Below are 25,946 nucleotides of genomic sequence, written 5' to 3'. Positions count from 1 at the left end.
GAATTTATACTACTCAGAATAATGCTCGCCAAAGTCTAACTGTTTCTACATATGGACGTAGTTTAAAGTTACACTGAAGGGGCCACACATGCATACTGTAGTCACAACAAGTGGGCGACAAGTAGGTGCAAATTAGTGTAACTGCCCTTTGCCTCAGAAGCCTGGTTCCAGGAGTCATGTTAGAAAAGCAACAAAACAAACATTCAATTTCTTTTGTTTTTGTTTTAAATAAACATAACTGACAAATTACATCTAACTGCCATTAAAGAGGTAACAGAAATAATACCGGCCTGTAAAGGGAAGAAACAGCAACGCAAGGTGTAATCTGAATGCTGTAAAATGTACACAGAAATGTTTCTGCAACAGTTTTTGTATCATTATCTTTAGCCCATGGTTGTTTATTGTATCCGTGTGATTCCCTGTGATTCAAGGCCAAGAGTAAGCAAGCTTTAAATTTGTTTTCATGGTCCAGAAAATAGTAGGATTGAGATGGATGAGAGGTTGGTTAGGATGTCTAATCGCAATAATCACATAGGTGTTGAGGACAACAGTTGCAAACCACTTTTAAGTTGTTGGTGAGACACCAACAACAGAAAAAAAGAACACCTGGACTGAAAGCCTTCTGAGGTCTTCCAGGATAAATGCTGATGATCTTCTACAGACTTCTAGGTCGAAAATAAACCGATTTTTCCTCTCGGTGCAGCTGCAGCAGAGACTTGAAAGATCTGTTTCTCTCCGTCCATGCAGAACTTATCAAATCCTGAGTTCAGTTTCCTTCCTCCACTCTCATGTGTAGGCTCCCACCTTTCCTCGCCCACCTTTCTCCCCCCACCTTCATACATCTAAGACCTCAGTGATTTATACCCCTACTCTTGCATTCTTCCTCACACTCACAGCACTCTGCGAAACGTTCCCCTGTCAGAGGCTTTCATTTTCCCCTCATTTCCTGCTGCTCTGTAACCTCTCCGCCGGCCTACTCTTCCCAAAGCTGGCATGTAGCAGCCGCAGAAAGGCCAGATGTGGGGCGTATTAACCTAGACCGTAAAGCAACATATGCTACAAAGACTGGGAGAGTAAAAAAACTGAAGCTAGACAGGAGAACGACCGACACTAATGACTTCAGATGGGCATTCAGGTAGAGAATACATGAATGTCATGGGGTGCAGAGATCGACCAAAGCACGCCGAGCATCCGTTAGGATTTAGCTCGTCTAGATGGGAATTGTAGGACTAAAGGACTAAATCCTTTAAATGGAGGCGATTGTCCTCTCTCACTCAGAGAGAGCAAACATATGTGCTTAATATAAAACATCGGGGCCTTTGGAGAGTGAAGAGTCAAACCGCAGTAAAGCATGGAATGACAAATGAAGATGGACAGGGTACATGGCTTAAGTCAAGTCGTATCGGAGAGAACAAAGAATAACAGTAAAGAAGACGGATGAAGATGCTGAATAACAATCATGCCTCAGCTGGAAGTAATGACAAAAGGCATCCAAGCTACAGTGACCAAGTAGGGGCAAAAAAGCACCTCTGTGTTTGGATGTGGACGTTAAATGTGTGTTTGTACAATAACAGTTGCCAAGAGTTAGTCAAGTGAAAATGACATGAATCTGGCCTGAATCAGAGCTGTGAGAAACACAAACATCCCTGTTTTCCAAAAGTACAAATCCATCAGGGGGCGGCATGACAGTGGTCTTCTCAAGGGTCAACCCTGCCTCCTCACGATGACTCCAAGGGTCCTAAGGCTTACAGTCAGGTCAACTGTAAAGTCTTTGCATGTGTAAATATAATTGTAAACTTATGTCACAGAAAAAGAGCTTTCCTAGGCTTTGGAAATGTTCTGAGACAATGAAATCTTTATGTTTAAGACACTCAGAATAGAAGAGATGTAGAATCTTGAGGCTTCCTGTCGGTACTTTCACAGGTGTGTCTTCAAAATGATGGTCAATGGGAAAGATGCTTCCTGGTCAGGGGTTGTTTTTGTTGCAGTTCTATGGCCAGTGAGCCAAATAGCTTCAGCGCTACCTTGCTATCTTCTCTTAAGAAATTTATGCTGTGAATACATTTATTCTATGTGTAAAACCAGCCATAGTGTAAGACAGGTGGAAGGCTGGGAACACAAAAAAGCAATCAGGGATCAACAACCATCAGGGCGCTGGCTGAAGCCTCAAATGTTTTGATGATGTTAAATAAGCCTACTGCTCGATTGGCACCTTCACTCCCAACCTGTCTCTCTGCTTCGCTCGCATTTAAAGTCACTCTGCTGCTCTCTCTCTCTTACATGCTTGACCACTCACTCCCTGCACACTTCCTGACACAAGTCAGAGAGAGGAGAGAGGTGAGAGGTGAGAGGTTCAGGTCCAGGTGGAAAACTCAAATTCAATTTTTGGCTGACCACCGGGGTCAGCCCTACATATGGATCTGTATGTGAGTGAGTGAGTGACTGAGTGAGTGATGGTACTTTCAGAGCCAAATAAAGTAAAAACAACAGCCCGGGAAACACTTCAAAATAAAAGCATTGTGTACAAATGAGGGGAGTCAGAACTCCAGATCAGGCTTTTACTTTGAAAAAGCATGCCGGAAGTGTTGACCTACTTTACTCTCCATGCCTGTGACTTTTACTGCAGGAAGATATGTTAATATTGCAGTCAGAGATCAATTCAATCAATTCATTTTCACCGTGTATTTTGACCAAGAACTGCCTGCAGCTCGTGGTAAAAATAGGCGAGCCTCCTATATATTCGGTGTGTGAGTTAAGCGAGGTAAAAGTGCACATTGACCTGAAGCGGTCAGCCACATACAAGGTTTTGACCTAGTCTTGTTTAATAGAGGAGAGGGTAAGAGGTTGGCCTCCGTAGCACCTTCTCAATACCTGTTGATTCATGTTTTTATGTACATATATTGTACGTTCTGTTTAATTAGCTTACCTCCTCGTCTAATCCCACAGTGTTTTACCCTACTGGGGTCTAAGGCCCAACAGTGTCTTCATATCTTAACACATTGTATTAAGCTCTTGTGTGGCAGAAAAAAATGATATTATACCATTTGAGGTGTGGGGCGCCAAATCCTAAACTCGCCTAGGGCTCCAAGATAAACAGGGTTCATTGGGCTTTTTGGGAACTGGTTCTTTTACATAATTTACGTTTGCATTTGAACTAAAGCAATGAGAAAAAAAACACTTCTCTTTCATCTGGGTTGAATTAAATGTGAAAATACACAATTTGTTGGCACCAGTTGAACCGTACATCATCACTGAGAATAACAAAGGGGATAGGAGGAGGGGGTTGGAATTTCTTGTTTCTGTGGAAATGTTTTGTTATATACTGAAGCTTTTGTTTGTCATTGTTTGTATATATTATACTGGGGTTTGTGTGCTTGAAGAACCAAACTGTATTGTCTGCATAACGTTGTCCAGATATATTTGGATCATTAATCCTGAACTGATTTCTTCTAATCAAGACACAGAACAAACATGGTGACCACATGCCCAACGTATTTTACTCCCTCTGCGGCCCTCACTTAAACAACCCGACCCCTCCTGCCAAAGCTCTCAAAGACTGGACCCCATTCATCCTCAAGATGTCAAAGCCCCCTGACCGAGTGTTATTATCATTATTCTTTTCAATCTACTTACCCTGGCTCGTCCTTTGAAGCCGGTGATGGATGCTGCATAAACAAACCTCTGAGCTCAGTAAAAACCCAGCCCTCGTTTAACTGAGCTCCACTGACAATAAGGCCCGTTGTGACGAGGCAGACTGGGCAGTAATAATATTGGAAAGCCACACAGGCTGTGATTGCCTAAGTGTCCATCAAGCTAAATAGTAATGGGGATGATTAGCTGGTGGTGGTTGTACTCACGTTGGGTCTCAGGCTCGCTGCGTGTCCGTAATACTTCTCGGCTGCCTCATTTAGGCTGGCTTGTCTGCAATGGAAACACAGAGAGTGGCCGTCATTACTCATCTTTATTGCTCCTGGCTCGGGATGAGGCCTTGAACCCTGTGTGTTTACTGGCACTCAGGGGTCACTGAGAAAATAACATGAAGGAGAGCAGCATGAGGGATGAGAGAAGCCCATCCAATCGCCTTTAGGTCTCTCTTTGGATAGCATCTTTCACTCGATAACATCTGTGCTGAGCGGTGCACACCAAGCACTTTCTGCTCTAATTGAACCTTGAGGTCAGGACATTTGGCTCATTGGGTCCTTGAAGAAAAGTCATCAACAAACAGGCAGATCAGGAATATTCACTCTGCACTTCTGTTTAAGCTGGTGGGGGAGACTGCGGTTGGACATGCTGGGCGGATACCGAGAGAGTGAAGGAATGCAAACAGTGTGCAAACACAAATTCATTTAATCATACCCTCATAACAACCGGGACAGCAGAGCACATAGCTCAGATGCACCAAAACATGCTGAATATGCTACACTGCGACAAAAAGGCTTTTGGGGCAGATGGCTTGTCTGCATGGGTCCCTGGAAACAGAACTACTTTGTGTTCCTGAGGACATAAAACCTGCAGTCGAGACAAAAACGCCCTATATTATGTTCTTATCTTCTTTTATAAGCCACTGCTCTGCCTACTGTTATACACAGCTCCTCTGTGACAGAGCCTTCCTGTTATTAATACTTCTGAATCTTAAAATCACCTCTATAGCCTGCAGCTGCATGCTTTGCACTGATGGTAACAATCGTCTCATTGCAAACAATTTAACTTTGACAAAGTCAAGGGCAGAGTCAACGACGGCTGGCTGTGGAGCCCCTTAAGTCGTTTTGATCAAAGGAAGCGAGGTCTTTGGAGCCACAGCTTCATTTAGGCTGTCGCAGTCTATTAAAGGATCATCATCCATACGGGTCCACATGAAAGGCAGAGCTTGTATTTTAGGATTACCAGATCAGTGGCCAATGTAAATACATATATTTATGTTTGGTTTGAGAGACACTGTCTCGTGTGTTCTAATGGCTTTGTTTTATTTTTCACTTATCAATGAGTGATGTTCTTTAGTTACAAATAACATGGTGAATCTTAATAGCTTCAAAGTAGAGCCTGGGAACTAATATTTAATCTTTACTGGCTCTTAAACATAAATTTAAACATCACATGCCCTGAAGTAGTGACTTTTACATTCACCAAATGGTGTAAGTCAAGCGGTGACCGCAGAAACATTTAAAACTAATTGCTGTCAGAAAAAGACATTTATGTTAAACACCAGTTATGTGTCTTTTACAAAGAGTGAAAGAAAAGTAAAACCATGCATAAAACTGTGTTCAATGTGTGTAAAGTGTCACGAGTTTATGTTGTTAAGGTTATGTTTTTGATTTGTATTACTTCCCTTCTGCTGGAATGCTGCTGCTGCTCATTTCAACTGCCGCTGTGACGTTCCAGCGCTTTGCATTGTGGGATACAGTAGGATGCTTACTACATTTAGGCCAAATCCGTACGTACTGCCAGTATAGTATGGCATTTCGAACACAGCAAACATGTGCCTTTCCCTTATTGTTTTCACCTGCTCCCTTGATTGTCACACCTGTGCCCAATTAGTCTCACCTCCCCAGTGTATTTCATCTTTGTCTTCCCATGTCTCTGTGCTGGTACACTGTCGTCTGGTTTAACCTGTTTCCGTGGAGGCTCTTCGTGATTTTCCTGTTTCTGTTGGATTATTGGTTGTACCTTTTTGTTTCCTTTTGGATTATGAACCTGGACTCTGGCAGGTAAGCCTTTTTTGTTTTTGCCTTGTTTCATGTTTTTGTGTTTAAATAAATATCAAGTCTGCACCTGGGTCATCTGCTTTTTGTTCTGACCACATCCCTGACATAAAGCACTTTGTAACTTTCTTTGGAAAAAGTTCTACATAAATAAGATTATTATATATTAATAGTCCACAGACACGGTAGACGCTCCGTGAGACTGTATTTAAAGGTACAATGTTGTTTTAAGCTAAATGCTAATGTCAACCTGCTAACCTGGTCAAAATTAAATGCATAAACATAATTGTTTACCATCTTAGTTAAGCACGCTAACATTGGAAAATTAGCACTAAACACAAAGTACAGCTGAGTTCTCCCACATGTTAGCCACTGACATCCTTCAGATTCAGAAGAACATGCCACGGCTGTTTATTTTTTTAGCACAACAGAGTTTTTCCAGCTCCGCTCCAAAGAAGCATTTTACATTCCAAAGGCGATCCAGACGCAGACTCCAGTTGCCGAATTTGTCCGGAGATTATAAATGTGGGTTTCGCGTCCAACCACAACTCCATGTTTGTTTGCCAGCATAATATTTAGAGAGCACAACCTTCCTGGGAAAAACAAGGCACAAATCTAATTCTATAATATCATTATCACATTTATAAACACATTATCAGAGGACAACTGGAGCGCTGCCACACCATGAGCAGAGGGGCAGCCGGACCTCCAAGGGCTGTCTGACTGCGGGTTCTGAGAGCCCAGAATACAGTGGAGGCCAAGTATGTGAACCACTGCCAGGGTTTAAACCCCAGGAAGAGCGAGTGTGAGACAGAAAGAGCGCAGGACGAAGGAGAAGGAGAAGAAAATGAATAAAAAACAATCCCAGGGGGAAAGAAAAATACTTCAAATCAGCAACTCAACCGCTGATCTTTGTAGCCTGACATCTTGTTGTCTGGAGAAGCTTTATTAACCCCAGAAGTGCACAAATCACAGCACTGACAGTTGCGCTTGTAAGCATGACACTGTTGGATACTAATGACTGGATGAACAAATTGCATTTTCAACAACAGCCAGATATTAGTGCTGAAACCACAGCTGCCCCATCTGTCTCAAGCACACAGGGAACATGTTTGTAAAGTACGATTCTCTCTGTTAGTCTGCTACACTGAGCACAGACGTATCCCTGAGGGTAGCACTGTATCTGCAGTACGCCTTATGTAACTTGCTACCAATTTTTCCTTCTATTATAAGATTATCAGTGTGAAAGAATTTAGCTCTTGGAAGTTGGGGCAGCCAAATATCCACAGATTGGCGTATCTAACACTGTGACATGCTCGTCAGATACAAAGTAATATTTCAGATATGGTGCATTGTAGTATTATGCAGAACATGTGGCTGAATGGGAATCTTTGATTTGAACAATAACAGGAGGATTGGTTTCCTCCTGGCTGTCTGAGTATCCACAACATACCGTGTATTTTTCCACTTCTACGGACATTTAACACCTTGAAGGAAAATACGAGCACATCCTCAGTGGCCTCACCGTTAACCAGCCTTTCCTGTCCTTCATTCACACTATAAATCAGAAAAAAAAGTCAAGATTTCTTCAAAGGAGGTAGACGGAAATTATTAGTTTGGAAGCAGAATGGTCAAAAACCAGAAGCCCAAGAGAGCAATAAAAGCCATTTGAACATCTGAGAGCGTCTTCCCCTCCTTTTAATCTCCTCCCTTCCCCCGTGTAGATTCACTTGGTCCCCACCAACCGAGGGCCTTTCCACGTCTGCGTCCAAGACAAACATATAAAGAACATGAGCTGTGGAGGAGTGAGACCTCATGCCAAGCAGGAGGAGAAAAGTTCAGCCCGAGCACTGCATGAAGCTCTCTTTGGCTGCCAGGGGTCCGGACCCTGGAAGAGGCTCTCTACACAGGAAGCTGCTGGTGGTGGAGACGCTGCGTGATCAGACGGGTGGGGGAAGAGCTACGCAGAAAGCAGCTGGGTAAGAAACCTACAGCTGTGTGGCAATGCTGTACTCTGGGGTATCAAACTCTGGTGATTCCAACATGACTTCATAATCTTTATGGAACAGTTATGAATATTTGGGAGACAGAGAAAATATCTCATTTGTTAATCTGTTGCAATTCCCTTAATATAACACTTCTTGTTTTACAGGCAAGGTTTATGTGCATGCACAAAATTGCATGCACAGCAGAACAACATTGGAGAATTCACAATATTAATGAAACTATTTCAAATATTCCAGTATTTATGTAGCCTCAGTTTGCTGTGTTGCAAGCTTGGAGCAGTTTGTTGTTTGTTAGTGAAACCTGATACAAACATTGAACATCTCCAGTGAAACATTAGATATTATTTGGATTTTGCTACTGCTACAGTATCGTTGCTTTGCAGCCATTTTGCTTCAGGTTTGTGGACACCTCTTTAGTTCTTTTCAACACGTGCAAAAACTGTCAGAAACCGCAGATTTCTCCAACCTCGAATCACAACTGGGATTCTTACTCCGACAGTTCCTCTGACTCTGTTACTTGTAATGACTGTCTGATGTGTAGTTGCACAAGTGCTCGACTTTTTCTTGGCTGGTAACAGAACCTGTCTTGAGTTTGTACCTCAACATGTCAATTTTTGTACAGCTTTTAACCACTTTTAACGTGTAAAATATTGGCCACTGTAGGTGCTGGGCTGATTTCCTGCTTCCAGTATGAAGCAAACTCACTGAACCAGCTGCCGGCTGTTGCTTCGTGCAAGTGTGTTATGATCCTCAGGACCCAGTGTGTTTCTTTTGTTCAATGCCTCCGGACCCCTCACCTTTGGTAGTCACCCAGAATAAGTTCTGCCTTCCTCGATCCTTCTGCTTCTTCCACCAATCACCTGCCGGCCGTTCTCTCCAACGCATCTTCAAAAATCTCAGGAGTGGCTCTTTTGAACTGTGCCTGTGTCTCTCCCCTTTTACGTTAACTTGATGCTTCAATAGTTAATTGTGGTTAACTTTTTGTATAGATGAACTAAAGTTAACTTGTAATGAGGCACTGGATTTGTTTTTGTGTGGGAACTGGGCATTAGGTTTAGTCTGTTTATTATTTTCATATTCCGGATTTGAACCACTTTAAGGTAATTTCCTTTGTTACTTTTACACTAGTTTATGGGTGGCTGTTGCTGTGTATTTCTGTTTGAGCAGGTCAGATTAGTCAGCAGTAGGTTTTATTTCATACCATTATGTTTTCTTTTGACGCAGTAAGTCAGTGCGTAAGAAATGAGATCGTAGGATGTTCTGATTTGTTTGTTTGTTTGGCGCCACCCTCAGCCCTTCGCTTTTGTCCTCTGCTCATCTGCCTCCTCTTTTGATGCATCTTTTTATTAAAGAAAGATTAAACTTTGAGTCCTTGACTTGTTGGTTTCTAAACCATAAACAGCTTGCTTGCCTGAGAACATCAGCGTGATGTGGCTTCCCTTATCCCTACACTTTAGACTGGGTCATAACAAAGTGGCATCAATTTTCTTACCAAACTCTTAGCAAGAAAGAGAATAAGCTTATTTCCCCCCAAACTACTCTTTAAACATAACCACATCCTCTCAGCAGACAGCTGTAATAAGAAGAGCCATGACTTACCTAAGATGTATTTACAGAAGGAGATCTCCTCTCTGGGTCGTACAGTATAATTGTGTAGGTTTACTCAGTCAGTGGGGCGGCATACTGTAAGCTGGCACATGGCTGTGTTTACTAATTTCCACTCATGGCTTGTGTTCAGAAACACAACAGCTTGTGGGCTGCTAAAGCTCTGCCGCTCAGGCTCATCAGCTCAAGCGAGCACTGATTTGGAAGCAGACTTTAAAGCACGAGCCAGAGCCGGCAGAGAGAGAGTGAGACGGAGTGAGAGAGAGCATATGAAGATGCATAGCTGCACAGCATGCTAAGACAAACCAGCAGCTCTCTGGCTGGCACTGCAGCAAGAGAAGAGGATTACAAAGTACAGCCAAGTAAATCGCAGTGTCTGAAGAGTAGTGTAAGCCTCTGGATAAACCCTGCAGACAGTAGAGCTCCCTCTCACACACAGCCTCCTTTCTACTCAGCCATGGAAAACTGCGGCCCACCCATCTCCTCCACAAAGAATGCAATATTTTCAGGGTCTTTGAGCATGTGCCGGGGCTGAGGAAACCATCAAATGTTAAAAAACAAAACAAAAAACAGAATGACTCCAGTCTCTCACACTCACCTGAGCATGTGGGCTGCACTGAAGACCACATCAAACTCCCCGCTGTCGAGGCGCGCCGCTTTCTCTGCCATCTCTGCAGCTTCCAGCAGCCGCGACTCTTCCAACAAAAACTGACCTGGCAGGGCGGGAGAGAACAGCAGCACTGTTAAAACGCTGAGGGATCCCCACTGAGCCGCAGAGGGATACACAGCCTGTGAGTGTTGCCTTTGGCTGCAGTGGAGGGACAGCCTCGTCTGCCCCTGAAACACTTGATAGGAGTGCAGCATACCATCATCGTTGGCCATCGCTCAGACACAATTGTTCGGATTAGCTAACTTTAATAGATCTGTCTCTGTAAAATGAAAATGTTTTTCTCGTGGGAGGTTTGAGTCGTATTTCGGGCGCGGCTGTGACGGCGGTTAACCTCTGCGATTGTAAAAGCCTGACAAGGCCATGAACTGAGGGTGGACCCCGTGGTCAGGGCCAGGTTTGGAGAGGAATTAATGCCCTGTTTACTTTGGTGAGCTCCACTTCTGTACCAGGATGCTAAACCACTATATGAACCTAGGCATATTTTCCTTAATAACTGTGGATGAAACTGAAGCCATGAGTACAAGCCTGAGGCGAGAGGCCGATGTAAAGTGAGACTTCAGGCCGAGACTGAGAGTAAAACAGCTCCAGGGTACGAACACCTCTGCAGTGATGGAGGCTTTATGAAATACAAACACAAATGTATCAGCAATAATGGAAAAACAGTCTCTGGATTAATGCATGTAAGTGCCCGGCTTTATTTAGAAATATCACACAAAGGTTGTCTGTGCGTGCAGACTGTGATTTCTGTTTATAATCATCTGGCTCTGAACGTAGAACTCAGCCAGTTCGAGGACAGTAGGAAATTAAAGCTTCTGTGTTTCAGTGGTCATTCACATTTAAAAACTATCAACTTTGTTAAATTGTGTAATCATGGATATCCAGCAGAATCCAACTGTATCTGTTCACTACAGGCACCCAGCCCTGATCAAAACACTGTCTAACAGACTGTTGGTGTCTGAGCCAATAGAGACAGAGCGAAATTACGTCTAATTGAGAGGGAAAAATAATCATCGACTCCATTGACTTTGTGTTGCTTGAAGATGTCACTTTTACTCTGTGTCTTTAGGAAATGAAAGTTATGTCGAGGCTCCACATTTAAGCATTTACCAATCACATGTCTGTCTGTATCCTGCTCCTGCCTCTGCCTCAGCTGATCAATACAGCTCATCTCATCTTCAACACAGTTATTAACCTTTAAATCTGACAACTCAGACGTACCGTGCATCAAGAAAATGCAGGAATCCACCTTTAACCTGGAGTATTGATCGCTTTAAATGTCACACACTGCTCAGGCTGATGTAATGACTTAGAGCTGACACACGAGTGACAACGTTTTAAAGACTTTACAAAGAAGAAAGTAATTAACTTGTTAGCTTATTATAACTCAGTATGACAGTGTTAACATCTAAGAATAAAGCTGCAACTTGTACTCGTGTGTCACATGCAGATAACGAAAGAGAAGAGATGCTGACATTGTCACGTTCCATGTTTTCATCAAATCAAAGAGAACAATCAAAGGAAATCATCCTTTTTCTTGCGTTCCTCCTCTGAGCACGTACAGACTCACACCAGCGCTGATTAGAGGAACAGTTGACAGTGTCAGCCAAAGCTGTTGTCAAAACAACCTCCCAACGTGTCCAAGTTCCTGCCTTTGTGCACACAAGTGCAGCTTATGGGTTATGTTGCCACATTTCATACGTGAGGAGGGAAGAATAAAGTCAGGATTTGTCAAATTAAAAGTGAATAATAATATCTATACTCACCATAATGCATGTAACAGTTGCCTTTTGTGGGATCGAGTTGGATGGCCTTCAGGAAGTACCTCTCTGCTTCTGTTTTCTGCCCCTGAGAGAGACGGATTAAACACAGTGCCATTATTGTTTCAACTGCTCTTCACAGCGACGCATTATAAAAACACCACACTCAGCTCAAGGGCCAAAATACCACTGAGTATGCCTAATGTCCCCGTGCAAACCACAGGCCTACTTTAACAATAAATCTTAATAAACAGACATGAAACACGCGGACCACGAGTGTTATTCTTTAAAGCTCGAGTGTCGTCCTGTCAGAGCGCACACTGTCATGCTTGGCACAGCGGACCAGTCGAGAGGTAGAGGCCCATTCATTACACGCTTTTATCAGCGCAAATAACACTTCCACTCTCCAAGACTGTCTGTGTGTGTGGCCTGACCGCTGTGAAACAAGGCAGAGAGCGGTGGAGCGGGGGGAGGGGGGAAAGAGAGAGAAACACTGAGCATAGTCTTATATCTATAGGGATATTTAGGTTTACATAAGCACGCACAGGTGCATGGCTCACACACACGCTGAGACACGTTTGTGTCTGTGTGCACATTCCTTTCAATCCTTCAGAGAAATAAATGAATCAGTAACGGACGGGTGAGCATAGCATGAGGAGGACAAGGATCACCGAAGCTCTGTGGACCTCTAGAGCTCCCTCAGGTCCTTCAGACAGTGACACGTAACCAATCACAGCTCAAACAGAAGCGAGCAGCTGGCCAATAGAAGTGCCAGCTGGGACTCTGACACGTCCCTGCACTCAGTTGGGCTCCAGATGTCATCTCTTTAACAATTAACAATGTGCACTCAGCTAATCAAGCTGATGTTTTTGCATTAACAATGCACCCATTAGTGTGTGTTTCATTAAAACACAATGTTAGTGCATGAATATTAACATTAATAGTTAAACTGGAGTTGTTTTAAGTCTATTAAAGCGTGACGTAAAAGGTAAACTAATCAGACAAGGTGAGGAAGGTTTAAATAAAGACTGCATGAGCCAGGAAAAACAACGTATAAGACCTCAGAGTGTAATACAGCAAATTATTTCAGTTTATTCAAATAGGAGAACCGGCTCAGATCCAAACAGTACAGTGTTGCATTAACTACTGTATACTTAGTCAAGCGTATACGTTTCAGGGACTTGTAGATTCAATAAATACATGATTTTCTAATGTAAATATCTGAGCGAGGTTTCCCTTCATGCTGCAGAAAATGAAGCCTGTGCTAAGTATATGTTTGATTAGGTTGATGGTGCCAAGTCGTGATCACATCTCCAGTCTGAGAGCATAATCTCTGTGTGTTTTTGTACCCGCATTCACAGATGTAGGAATGTACATGTTTGAGGGCCAGCTGCTGTTAAAATAACAGAGACTGACGTCTGTTTGTGAAAGCTCACAATTGAGATTTGAAACAGTGAAATGAGTTGTGAGTGGATGGAGGATCACGAGATGCTGAACAAGCTGCGAGGCAGTTAGAAGCTGTAACAAGTAGCTCATTCCTCATTATTTGTCTTGGAAGAGATGTTGTTACAGTTCTTGTTAATCCCAGGAGAGGCAATTTGTTACACCACTTGTTGTATTACTGGACTGTTTAACCTCCTTAAACTGGCACCTGCTTTCACTTAGATCTTCAAATCTCTGGATTAAAACTCATTTGGCTCACCTGCACATCTCTCTCTATGAATATCCGCGAAACCCACCCAGCACTGATGCTCCATTTTCTTGCTTTTCTGCTGCAAACTCAAAATCATGGCTGTGAATTCAACCCAATCTGCTTTACCTACTCCTCCCCTGATCATCTAAGGTATTCCACAGTCATCTAAGGCAGGTGTTTTCAACTGGCCTCGCCTCAGGACCCACGCCTTAATGACAAATTGCGACCCAAATTTGAGATTTTTTCAACCACTCAAATATATTTAATGAAAAATGGTGCAGTTTGGAGACCGGACGAAACATCACAGTATGTCAGCATCACAACAGACAACAGTATAATAGTCAACCAAAATGGTGGGAGTGCATAAGGGGAAAATATTCCCTCTACAGAAATATGCTAAAATCTGCAACATAAATGCAACTACTGTGCGTCCATGAATATGTAAGTAAGTTTGCTTTAATGTTTATGTTACACTCTGTTAGCTTCAGTTTGGCTGTGAGTAGACATGTTCGAGTTATCTGTGAGGATGAAGCCTTTATCTGAAAAGTGCTCCTTCTCCGCCTACCTGCTTAACTAACGGGAGGCTAATGTTAAGCTGTAAAGTGGTATTCGGCTGCGGTACTCGACATAGTTTTACGAGTACTGAGTATGAGTACTTGAGCCATGATACCGCCACAATACCCGACACTGGTATTGGTATTGGTGCACCCCTACTACATTATTTCTGCATGCATGCACGTCATAGGAAACCTATCTCCTGCAAACATCTGCGACCCACTGGAAACAGCTCCGCGACCCACCACTTGAGAACCACAAATCTAAGGTTTGGCCAACACTGACAGGAAGATCATTTACTTCGTGCTGAAGTTCTGTTTCCCAACCTACCCTGTTTACAGATCAGGTTTGGTTAATTTCAAATGTTATTTATCTGACATGTTTCCCTCTCTGACTGTTACAGGATATGCATTGCCTTGAGGGAAAAGGGGAAAAAGAATGTAGCCATGTGTTGCACATATCCGGTAAGCTAACCATCTGTAATGCAAAGATGAGACAAAGCAAAAGTTAAGGTTTAGGATCCTGGTCTAGGATCCAGGTTCAGTCCGGTTTGGTCTTAAAGACCTGGGAAAAGGCTGAGTTCAGGTCTCAGCATCAGGCCTGTGCAGAACTCTGGAGTGTGCAACCAAGATTACAACCATGCCAGCTGCTCTGTGAGTGCTTAGGAATAAATGCTAACGTCAGCATGCTAACATGCTCACAGTGATGTTAAGGAGGTACAATATTTATCACTTTAAAATTGCATCTTTGTGTAGCAAGTTAGCATGCTAACATTTGCTAAATGGCTCAAAGTACAGCTGCGCCAGGAGTTTTAAAGGTGGTTGTAAACCAAAGTGTTTGACACAATATGACCTGAGGCTTTGGATAAAAGTGATTATTAATAACGGTAGACCAGTTCTACACAGCTTCGCATGTCAACTAACATAATTAACTTAAGAGAAAGAGGGATACCAGGTGCTCACTGTAGCAAGGTGTTAAACTCCAGGTGAATACCAGGTGCTCCTAAAGGTTAAAAAGTAAACTATCGAGGGAGGGGTCACTTGGCTTTCTTCAGGCAGACTCGCACCAAGCCAAGGAATTAGCTTAAACTGGCTTTATTCAATCAGGGCATCTTTTGTAAAAAACAACATCAACGATATAAACATCGACCTCTTTCAACCCTGCTTGGTGCTGGTGTGCCTGAAGAAAGCCTAGTGGCTTCCCTCCCTCGACAACATACTCATTCATTCATTCATTCATTCATTCATTCATTCATTCATTTAACCTTTATTTATGTCTCCAGAAATCATTGAGGGCATGATTTCCAATGATTAAAATCAATATGCACAAAAGAATGGTAACAAACCGATTAAACACAATTACATATAAAGGCAGACAAGTTTGTTATCATTGTTTAAATTGACCAACAGGTACAAATGTGTTTGTTTTAATGAATGTTAAAACATTTGTTAAAATGCATGTATATGCAAAGTGGTGCATGTGAATGCAGCAGCTCCTGTGGGACGTGTTGAGTATTGACTGTGAGACTGGTTTAGTAAGGAGGTGAGGTATTGTGTTATGCTGCCAATCAACACTTTATAAATAAAGCATAACCAATGTCTGTCACGTCTCACTGTTAATTGACTTGTTCTCGATCTTTGAAGTCAAGTGTTTGACTCAGAATGAGAATTCAAACAGGTGTACCTGGCAGCTCACTGGTAGCATAGAGTGCATAACATTTTAGTGCTAAAGCTGCGGCCCAATTAGGGATCATCCCTCTCTCACATCTGACTCTTCCGTCTCTTTTTAGCTGTCATACAGATCTTTAAAAAAAAAAGGATTTTTATCTTTGTTTGATAGCTGAAGAGGATTTTCCTCCTGGAAATATACTGTATAACAACCGCAGTATATGACATGAAGCCTCATTGAATCTGTTGGTTAAATTGACAAAGACGAGGATCACTAGAAGCCACAGCCAGCTTCTCTGCTGTCACTCTGCTTCCACATTTCCTTTTATGACAGCGCTCCCTCTTTGTGATTGAAAACACCTTTCAAAAATGATAAAGAAAGCCAAAGTGCCAGCCTTCCCTTAAAACTATCTTTCCATTAACTTCATCCATTTCTCATTCTAGTCGGCTCAATGTGTGGATGCAATATCCTTCCTTTTGTGACACACATGCTGAGCTTATTGGTGCACGCCTCAAACCTCTAAATCTCCCGAAAACCATCAGATAACGTGCAGATGTAGCTTTGGCTCTGGGGATGCCGAGGTGATTATGAATGCAGCCTGCATCCCATTAGCAGAGGAAATGACAAGTAGATGATTGAATCCAATATTCAAGCATCAAGGCGGCCGTGTCCATCTCTGACCTGTGTGTGTACGGAGAGTAGAAACACATCCTGATCCCCGGGGTGTTAGCGGAGGTGTGGAGGGGTCAGAGCATGGGGGGAGGGCGATACTGATCTGTTATTAACTCTCCCTTCCTCCTCTACTTTGTCCTCCCCTCATCCACAAATCACAGCAACTCTTTGCTCCCCCAGCTACCAGCTCAGCTTCATCTTCCTGCTCTCACCCCTCTGTGACCCTGCTGCAAAGCCTTATCTCACAGTCTCTGCACCTCTCCCGCAGGGATCTGAACCTCAAAACCCCCTGACAGTATCTGAAGCGTCTTCATCACTCACAGTGGTGCAACAGGGATTGCAGAGGCAGCAGGTGAATGAGGCTGTGGCTGGTAAACGTCCTGCGCTGGTTTTCATCATGCTTTAATGCTGTCATCAGAAAAAGGGGCCAAAGCCACAAGAAGAGCGTGAATCACTGCTTCTGGCTAAAGCTGCTAGACAGTCCTCAGCTCTGTTGCTGCTAGATCTGTCAGCCTTTGACACAGTGAACCACCAAATCCTCCTCTCTACTCTCTCTGAGCTTGGTATCTCAGATCTGCCCTCCTCTGGTTCATGTCCTACCTCTCAGAGAGATCTTTTAGAGTATCTTGGAAAGAAGAAACTGCACAGCTTATCCACAGGGGTGCCTCAAGGGTCAGTGCTCGGTCCCCTTCTCTTTTCAATATATACGACTTCACGTGGTGCAATCAGCCGCTCCCATAGGTTCTCATACCATTGCTATGCGGACGATACCCAGCTCTTCCTGTCATTCCCACCAGACGACACAGTCTCGGCACGTATCTCATGCCTTGCTGATATCTCTAAATGGATGAAAGAACGCCACTTTCAGCTCAACCTATCCAAAAGTGAGCTCCTTGTCATCCCAGCCAGTCCCTCTATGCAACCACAGATCAATATCCAGCTTGGACAAACTGAACTCACACCCACTAAGTCTGCCCAGAACTTGGGCGTCATAATTGAAGACCAGCTAACCTTTAAGGTTCATGTGGCCTCCATTGCTCGGTCAAGATGATTTGCCCTGTACGACATCAGGAAGATCAGTCTTCAATCAGCCCAAAATGGCACATATCCCTCCATTGCTCATATCCCTCCTCTGGCTCCCAGTCGCCGCTCACATCAAATTCAAACCCTGTTGCTCGCTTACAAAACAGCAACAAAAACGTCTCCTGCCTACCTGAACCCCCTCATCCAGGTCTACACTCCGTCCCGCCCACTACGCTCTACCAATGAAAGGCGCCTGGTACTCCCATCACAACAGGGCCCTAAGTCTCTAACTAGACTCTTCTCCTCTGTAGTCCTCCGGTGGTGGAACGAGCTACCAAGCTCCATTCGGTCCGCAGAGTCCCTTTCACCTTTAAGAAGAAGCTACAGACCCGGCTCTTTATGAACACCTCTGACCTTAATGATATTGATGCTGTTGATGATGACGACATCAAGGATGTAGTTTATGCTGACTAGAATTTACATGATGATGATGATCACTGATTTTATTGATGTTGCTGATGATTATTATTATTAAAAAAAAAAAAAAGCCTCATACACTGCCTGTTGGCACCAGTGAAATTGTAACATTGTAACATTGTAAGATCTAAAGGTATCCTACCCAAAATTCACTGGCACAAACTTTCCAACTTATTTCAATTAAAGTATCGTCTTTCTTTCGTGTTTGTCTGGAGGATAAGGAGGCTCTCAGCTTGTCCAAACTCTTCTTCTCTGATGGTATTATTTGCCCTCTCGGGATCATTGAGGCTCTAACCCCCTCTATCATCCATCTTGGTCAGAGCTCTACAGATATTCATCCCTGCAGGTTTGAGCTCCACTTTCCTCCAAAATCAATAACACTTTCTTAAATAAAATGGGCTTCTCTTCATGGCCCACTGATTTCTTCCCCCAGTCCACTTCACCAAGTCTGAACACTCTCCTCTGAGGATTTGTGCTCTTCTCCTCTTCTGTCCTCGCAGACAGAGTTTGCTTTCAGATGTTTCTGATGTCCTGTGGCTTTTTACACAGAGGGATTTATGTCAGCTTAACAAGCAACTTTTCTCTGCTCTGTGCTGTCAGCTGTGCTGTTCTTTAATCTGATCGTCAATCAGACTACCAATGGAAAAATGAGTCTAGTCTGGACTTGTTCACAGAGGATACGTCATGCTGGCATTAGTAAGCGACAAATTTAAGATGATGCACGACTCTATAGTCAGGCACGTAACCCCTGTATAACAACAACATGCACAAGTTCAGTTTTATGTTTGAAATAAATATCTGACAATTGAGAAATGTAATTTTAACAAGCTGCATATTGACATTTAAATCTCTTCTTAAAACATACTTTTATTGGACAGCATTTTCTGATTTACTTGAACTTGATTTACTTACTTTTAACTGAATATCATTTTTTATTTATTAAGTATTTCTCATTTGGGCTGCACGGTGGTGCAGTGGTTAGCGCTGTCGCCTCGCAGCTAGAAAGTTCCTGGTTCAAATCCCGGTTCGGACGTAGTGGGCCTTTCTGTGTGGAGTTTGCATGTTCTCCCCGTGCATGCGTGGGTTCCCTCCAGGTACTCCAGCTTCCTCCCACAGTCCAAAAACATGCTCGTTAGCTTCATCGGTGACTCTAATTTGCCGTAGGTGTGTGAATGTGAGTGTGAAAGTTTGAATGTCTCTATGTGTCAGCCCTGTGATTGGCTGACGATCAGTCCAGGGTGTAGCCCTCCTCTCGCTCCAGCCCCGCCGCGAGGATAAGCTACATAGATGATGGATGGATGGATTTCTCATTTGCTATTTTTTGCCTAGACTTTATCGATATCTTTTGTCTTCATAACCTGATGATTCTATGACTTGTATATTTTCTGCTTTGTGAAGCAGTTTGTAACTTGGATCTGCTAAGAAGCAGCTACATACAGATATGAGAGTGGTATAAACCTGCTTTTATTTCTCAACACTCAAACTGTTCTTTTAAGGGCCTAACTCACAGTGCTGACAAAAAACTAAAACGTTTTCCTGCATGTTTTAGTGAATGATGTTTGCATAAAATTCATCCAAATGTATAACTCGACCATTAATAAAAAAAGAACGTCAAGAAAGTGTTCTGTTTCTGACGGATAAGACTTAAACCTTTCTGTGTGTATCAGAAATATCCTCTTTCAGGGCCCAGACTGTGGAGTGAGGGGTGTCAGCTGAATAGAAGACCTCCACCCTTCTTTTGACCCTCTCTTTAACTCTTCTCTAATTTGTTTATTTCTCTTGTGACCGTCCTTTTCAGCGCTAACCAATCCTCCCGCTCAGCGTGACTATGAGTCTGTCTATCTCTCTGCGATCTGCAGCGGATGACTGCGTGACCCGACCACATGACCGCCTCCTCGTAAACTCGAGACTGTGGAAACTGCTCCTGCCCCCGAGACCCCTCCACACAGACGGCTGTTTCTTTGGTTATTGAACGCCGGGTCAGCTGTGCGACCCTGAGAGGATGTTATCTCTGCTGTCCTGGAAAATGCTGGGCAGATGTGGACTTCTTTCTTTACAGGGTTCACAGATTTATTTTCTCAATAATGCAACTGTGCAATGATGCGGTTAAATCAATGCTTTTCAAACTACTACTACTAAGTGACCAGAAAAGGGGCAACAATGACTACATTTTTAATCAACAGTTCCTCTTCCCATGTCAGAGAGGAGCATCTGCAGAGACACAACATGACCACCTTCTCTCAGCCTTACTCTCTTCCAGTCTTTTCCCTCTCCGTCTCACCCACACACTATTGATTAACTGTAGAGACTTCAGGAGAACATTACGAGCATCAGTAAAAAGCTGGAGAGGACTGATGAAAAGCCAGGGGTGATGAAAGGGAGAGCAATAAAAAGAGAGTGAAAAGAAGTGAGGGAGAGCAGGTACAGAGAGCTGGTTCAGGGGAGGAGAAAGTCTGACGACCTGAGGTCAGGCACGTAGGAGGCAGCAGGGAAGGTTTGACGCAGCAGAGCGGCAGAAATGTGTTTGAATGGACGTGATTGATCAACATTCAGCCTAGCAACTTATCCATCATTGATTTATATCAGAGGGTAATTGAGTAGCCTGATTTGTGCCGTTTCTATTTATTTACATAAGAAAGACTTTGATCCGTCCTTAAAGGTAGAACCAAGGTGGATGAGACAAGTCTTACCGTCATAGCCAGTAATTTGCCGTAGGTGAGGTGAGCAGGAATGTGGTCCGGCTTGGCTCGCAGGGACTCTCTGTACCAGTGTTCAGCTTCAGGCAGCTTGTTCAGTCTGATGTAGGCCTCTCCTGTGAGAGCAGAGGGAGGGTCAGGTCAGGGGTCAAGAAAGCTGGCAGAGGTTAACACATCACACATCTACTCATTGTTCAGAGTTTCCATGACGGTGAGACCAGACCTCATTCCAGAGAGGCACAAAGCCGGCCTCAAACCCCCAACAATATTCTTACCGTCACATTCTTACTGCAGAAACAGGTCAGGAAGAAATGAGCGTCTAAGTAGTGAGTGAAAAACTCTCCCTCACCCTTCCTGATCTGTCAAACAATCATGTGATACCTCCCCCCACCACAGATCTGACCCTCTGCCCGCTCACACCTGAAACAACAATCACCTCCCTTTCATAGCCGTCCAATAACACTCGTATTATTGCAAGAATTTGACAACACGGGCCGGTTATTGGACACAACACAGTTAAAATCAACATTATTACACACCGAGGGGAAGAGCCTGAATGTATCCCAGTGGTTGAAGTCTCACAAGACTTTTGTAACATGGTTTATATTTCAGATGAGTGGACACGATGTTTGGACGAGAGTGGACTGAGAGGTTAATTCAGCGGGGATTAAAACTAATCACTTCCCCGATCAGAGACTGTGATAAGCAACAGGTGTCCCACACGTAATCACAACATGAGGAGTTTTCTGATTATAGGAAAACACACTTTCTATATATTAGCTGTGTAAAGATATCTTTTGGCACATATGCACGTAAAGTCTTAGTCTTAGTCTTAAAAGACTTTTATTGTGAAAAAAGTTAAAGCTACAGAGTTAAGCCCTTCCTCCTGAGATGTAAAGTAATACTAACCATATATTTTCGAGATAATATCAATTAGTATAGCCTTGTAGGGTTTTCAAACTTTTCAATACCTCGTGTTTTAAAACGATACAATCTCATTATTATAAAAGAGAGAGAGCAGCTGGTGTTGGGTGACATAGACAGGAAGTGAAGAGAGCGAGCGCCTTTAATGTAAATAAAGCAGTGAAACAGATAATAAGACATTTATTGATTGTTTCACAGAGATTACGCTCTAAACAACATGCCTACGCCTCCATGCGACCCCGCAGGAAGGTACAGCGTTTAGTTTTTTTAGGCCGAAGTTGACTGTGTGTCTGTCTGCTCCACCCTCCCTCACCTGCAACTTTTATACCTACAGTAACGACATGGCGGACTGTTCCCATTCACAGAACGGCAAATGAAGATGTTTTGTGAAGTCCCGTTCACGTCTCATAAAGATGCAGAAGTTACAGACGGACAGACAGAGAGCAGAGAGACAGACATGTTTTCATGTCGTCCCGACCTGCGGACTGTTGGCTGAGCTCCAGACCACTGCCCAGCGATGGACGTCCAGAAATGTCCCAAACACAGCAGAATAAAAAGAACAGAAACACAGCAGAGGGCAGATCCTCTGCAGATACAGACACCAGCTCACACTTCTCCTGGACGATGAGTGATGATGACGAGGGAATATTTTAATAAGGAAAATCCTGCTCATTCAGCCTTTCATTACTATTAACACTCTGTGTTTAGTGACTGTTTTCTGTGGCAGCACTGTGAGAAGGTGGGAAATTAAAAACAAGAAAATTAGTTTTTTTCTTCCTAGGACTTCTATTTATGTTGCCATGGTAACGAAACAGGTATCGAGTATCGTAGTATCGTATTGAAGTTGGAAGTATGGAATTCTTAAATTTCCTTTAAACTGAGATTAATACCATTTGACACGAGTTGAGAGAAATACAACTCCTCTTTTATTAAGTGTGGGGTTTAATTTTAGTTTAATAAATCATCACTGTGTTTAAAAGCCAGGACTTTATGGATTTCCCGACATTTACCACCAACCACTGAGCTATTAAAAGAAATCTTTCTCGACCTGATCTTTTTATTTGCTGATGGCTTTAAAAGCAGCCAAAATATATGCTTCCCCTTCCTGGCATCAGACCTCCATATGAGGTTAGCACAAACATCAACGTGCAATTAGAAGTGACATGGAGTCTGAGGAGCTGAAAAGCAGCTCCTCGGAGTAGAACATTCCTCGGCCCACCAGAGAGTGTTGGAGCGAGACCAGCGGGGTGCAGATAACCACCCAGGCCTGCCTCTGATGAAAGCTTGTGCTTCTTGGCGTCTGACAAACAGCATGAGAGCAGCACAGTGACTGAAAGTGGAAATACGTCTGAGCAGGTGTGCCAAGTGTGCAAATCAGTTCGGTGAGGAAACAACGCTAAGCTGCAGGAATCACAGATCTCTGGCTCAGTGCCTCCGTTACAGACGCAGAGCTGCTCCAACGCTGACTGCAGCTCTCATCGACATTCTGACATAATCTCAGCCGCTCTGTCAAATCACATTTTACCAACACATAAGGGAACCTGTGGCAGTACCAAGTCTGGATTACAGACGTCCCAGGTTTCCATGTGTGTGTGAGTGAGTGAGAGAGAGAGAGACAGAGAGAGAGACAGAGAGAGAGAGAGAGAGAGAGAGAGAGAGAGAAGGAGGCAGACAGAGAGAAAAAAAGTTGAAAGTGAAAGCAGCTATAATGAGCCTGAGAGCAGCTGTTCTCCAGCTGTAATCTAACAAGCTGCGTTGTTCTTGTAGTAAAAAGCAGATTAACTCTAATTAGCAAAATATGTAAACCTTACTGATGTCAAAACACTGTGAACATTTCTTACACAAAGATTTTCAGCCATTTGTACTGAAATTCCTTTTTCAAATCTAATTTATTTAAGGGTTAATTTTGCAGTATGTCTGGCCCTAATTCAACCTGAACATCAGACTTCACAAAGTTAGAGTGAGCTTAAGTTTTCAACTTCATATTTAAGGTTCAAAGGTTAAAGAGCAGCTCCAGTCATGTTTTAAATGATAAATTGTGTCTTATGTGATTTTTTATGTCGTTTCTCCTTTCACAAAATTACAGCCCAAAACAAAACACGTCTCTGCCATCAATTAGATTGTCAGCTTGTTGAAACTTAGCTAGCTTGAAATGTAGTAATTAGTAATAGCAACGTTAATGTTAGTAGTCAGAAGAGAGTTTGCAAAATGATGATGACAGTTACAGCTGGCTCGTGCATCGCCAAATTGGTTGCCATAGGTTGTACACAGGGCTGGGCGATATGGCCAAAATCCTACATCGTAATATAGCATTTTTCATATCACAATAACGATATTTATCACGATATGTTTTCTGGTAATTTAACAAATAGTTTGTCCATATGAAATAACCACATGGTAACACCTATTTTTAGATAATCCTGTGTGAGTTGAATACTTAGTAATACTCAGTTTTCGCACGGGAGTCCTTTTCTGTACGTTAATGTCCATGTTAATAAACAGTGCCTCCCTCTATGGTTCGCTCCAGGTTCACTCCCACATGCAAGGATTAGAATTTAAAGCATTGTAACGATATATATTGTCATATTGCCCAGCCCTATTTGCACATAATGACATGCATAGCGTCACCCCGTCCATTAACAGGATTGGCTCCTTAGGTTTGTGACGTCTCAAACCTGCCAATCTGAAAACGTGTTGTTCAGCCTGTCCTTGGTACACTGCAGTATAAGCAGACAGGCCCAGCCATGGAGATGATGTTGTCCCTGATATCTCTTGTCTTGCACATGAAAAATTCACAACTGAAATCTGAACAACAATGATTTCTAAGAAGAAGAAGAAGAAGATATACTACACACATACAGACCTGAAATATACACATGCACAAACAGCACCTATGGACATGCATGAATGGAGAGATGTCAGAGTGAGGGGGCTGCACATGGACATGAGCACCGAGCAGTTGGGGATTCAATGCCTCGCTCAAAGGCACCTCGACAGTGCACAGGAAATGACACGGCACCTCTCCAGCTAGCAGTCCTAATTCCAAACTTGGTCTGTACCGGGACTTGAACCGGCCACCCTCAGGCCAGACTCAGCTGCTGTCGACCCCTTTCTCAGAGAACTAGTGGCATGACAAATATTTGATGCTGATTTGATGCTGACAACATTTGATAATTAATGGACAATGATCTTATCCTGTGTGTTGGAGTAAATTCCAAAAAGAGATGTTCTGCTCTGTGCTATCCCACATTCAAAGCTGTTAAACGGCTAACAGCGCTGTAAGAAGCTGTCCCTTATCCATACTAAACACTCGGGGCAGTTAAGAGGCTGCCTGTCCAGAAGAAACACAACAGCTATTTGTTTGAAGGGACCCAGAACAACTAAGAAAAACAAAAGTGCATGATGTATCACCGCAATTTGTTCCAAAACACTCCAAAAATAACCCTCAGCTCCAGCGCTCAGTAGTTTTGCTGGACTTCACAACAACAGATATTATTCTTTGGAAACAAAAGCAGCTCTTACCCATCATGTTGTAGAGGCTCTGTGGTGCAAATTGTCTTGGCATTTTCTGTATTGCTTCTTTAAACACTGTGAGGGCCTCCTGTGAATGAAACAAATAAGAAGGGAAGGTGGGGGATGTTTGCATTAGTGAGCGTAGAGACCCCGCCAGAGGAGCTGGCGCTGGACTAACTAGTCATTCCTCCCCTGCAGCCGGGGGCCCCAACACTGTGAATACACAGCGTGGAATTGGGGGTCGCTGGGAGGCTGGTTCATACAGAGTCGTGGAAAAAGGAGTCACGGCTCTTAGGACGACCAGAGCAGTGTCACATACTGAATCTGGTGTGTATACGAGTGTAGGTCCAATGATTCACCTCTGAGCTTAAGCAGCAGAAGGAGCTGGAACTACCTTATTTCTGAAGCAAATGTTGTGGTTAGAGGTCGGAGGAAGTGGGACTGATCTCTTTCTCCAGCACGCCAAAAATGTATAAAAGCCTTTATTGAATCTGCAGCACCAGGGCTTCAATCCTGATTGAATCAGCAGCGTCAGTGCTCGTGTGCAGTATAAATGTGCAGAACTGGAAAAGCACTTAGTTTAGCCAGCACTGTAGGTCTTTAGGGGCATGAAAGAGAGTGAATTAGTTAGGAGCAGCCTGAGGATTACCTGCACACAACACTGCGTCTCCGATGACACCGGCACTTTTGGAACACGTCCATGTAAAAGTGAGAATTTTCTCAGTGTCCCCTAAAGGCTCCTGAGGGAGCCGCCTGCCTTTAATCTCAATTCATCATGTTTTTAAATCTTCATGTACAGGAGCACTCTCTGAACTCTAATGTTAGCAGTGCAGGTGTTTGTATTGTAAATATGTTTGCAGACATATTTTAAGATGTAATCTTACTGTGCGTTCACACCGAATGCGAAAAGACGTGTCTCTGCGGCAAGATTCCATATAAAGTTAATGCAATGACACGAGCAGTTGCGAATTTGCGCCGGCCGGCACAA

General features: G+C 43.3%; 1 protein-coding gene across 1 annotated transcript in view; it reads right to left on the bottom strand.

Annotated features, from left to right (window-relative positions):
- Positions 1 to 25,946, bottom strand: part of tmtc2b (transmembrane O-mannosyltransferase targeting cadherins 2b) — a 102,985-nt gene that overhangs the window by 3,045 nt on the left and 73,994 nt on the right. Inside the window, exons 7-11 of the mRNA XM_069686777.1 lie at positions 24,968 to 25,046; positions 20,516 to 20,637; positions 11,744 to 11,825; positions 9,909 to 10,023; positions 3,858 to 3,921 (exon numbers count right to left, since the gene is read on the bottom strand). Coding sequence (XP_069542878.1) covers positions 3,858 to 3,921; positions 9,909 to 10,023; positions 11,744 to 11,825; positions 20,516 to 20,637; positions 24,968 to 25,046 — 462 coding nt within the window. The remainder of the gene's footprint in view (positions 1 to 3,857; positions 3,922 to 9,908; positions 10,024 to 11,743; positions 11,826 to 20,515; positions 20,638 to 24,967; positions 25,047 to 25,946) is intronic.

This window comes from Semicossyphus pulcher, unplaced genomic scaffold, assembly GCF_022749685.1.
Source record: "Semicossyphus pulcher isolate SPU_LCO1_2020_fin unplaced genomic scaffold, fSemPul1.0.p SCAF_8, whole genome shotgun sequence".
Classification (NCBI taxonomy): Eukaryota; Metazoa; Chordata; class Actinopteri; order Labriformes; family Labridae; genus Semicossyphus; species Semicossyphus pulcher.
The sequence above is the reverse complement of the archived record's forward strand: the minus strand, read 5'-3'. Positions and strand labels throughout refer to the sequence as shown.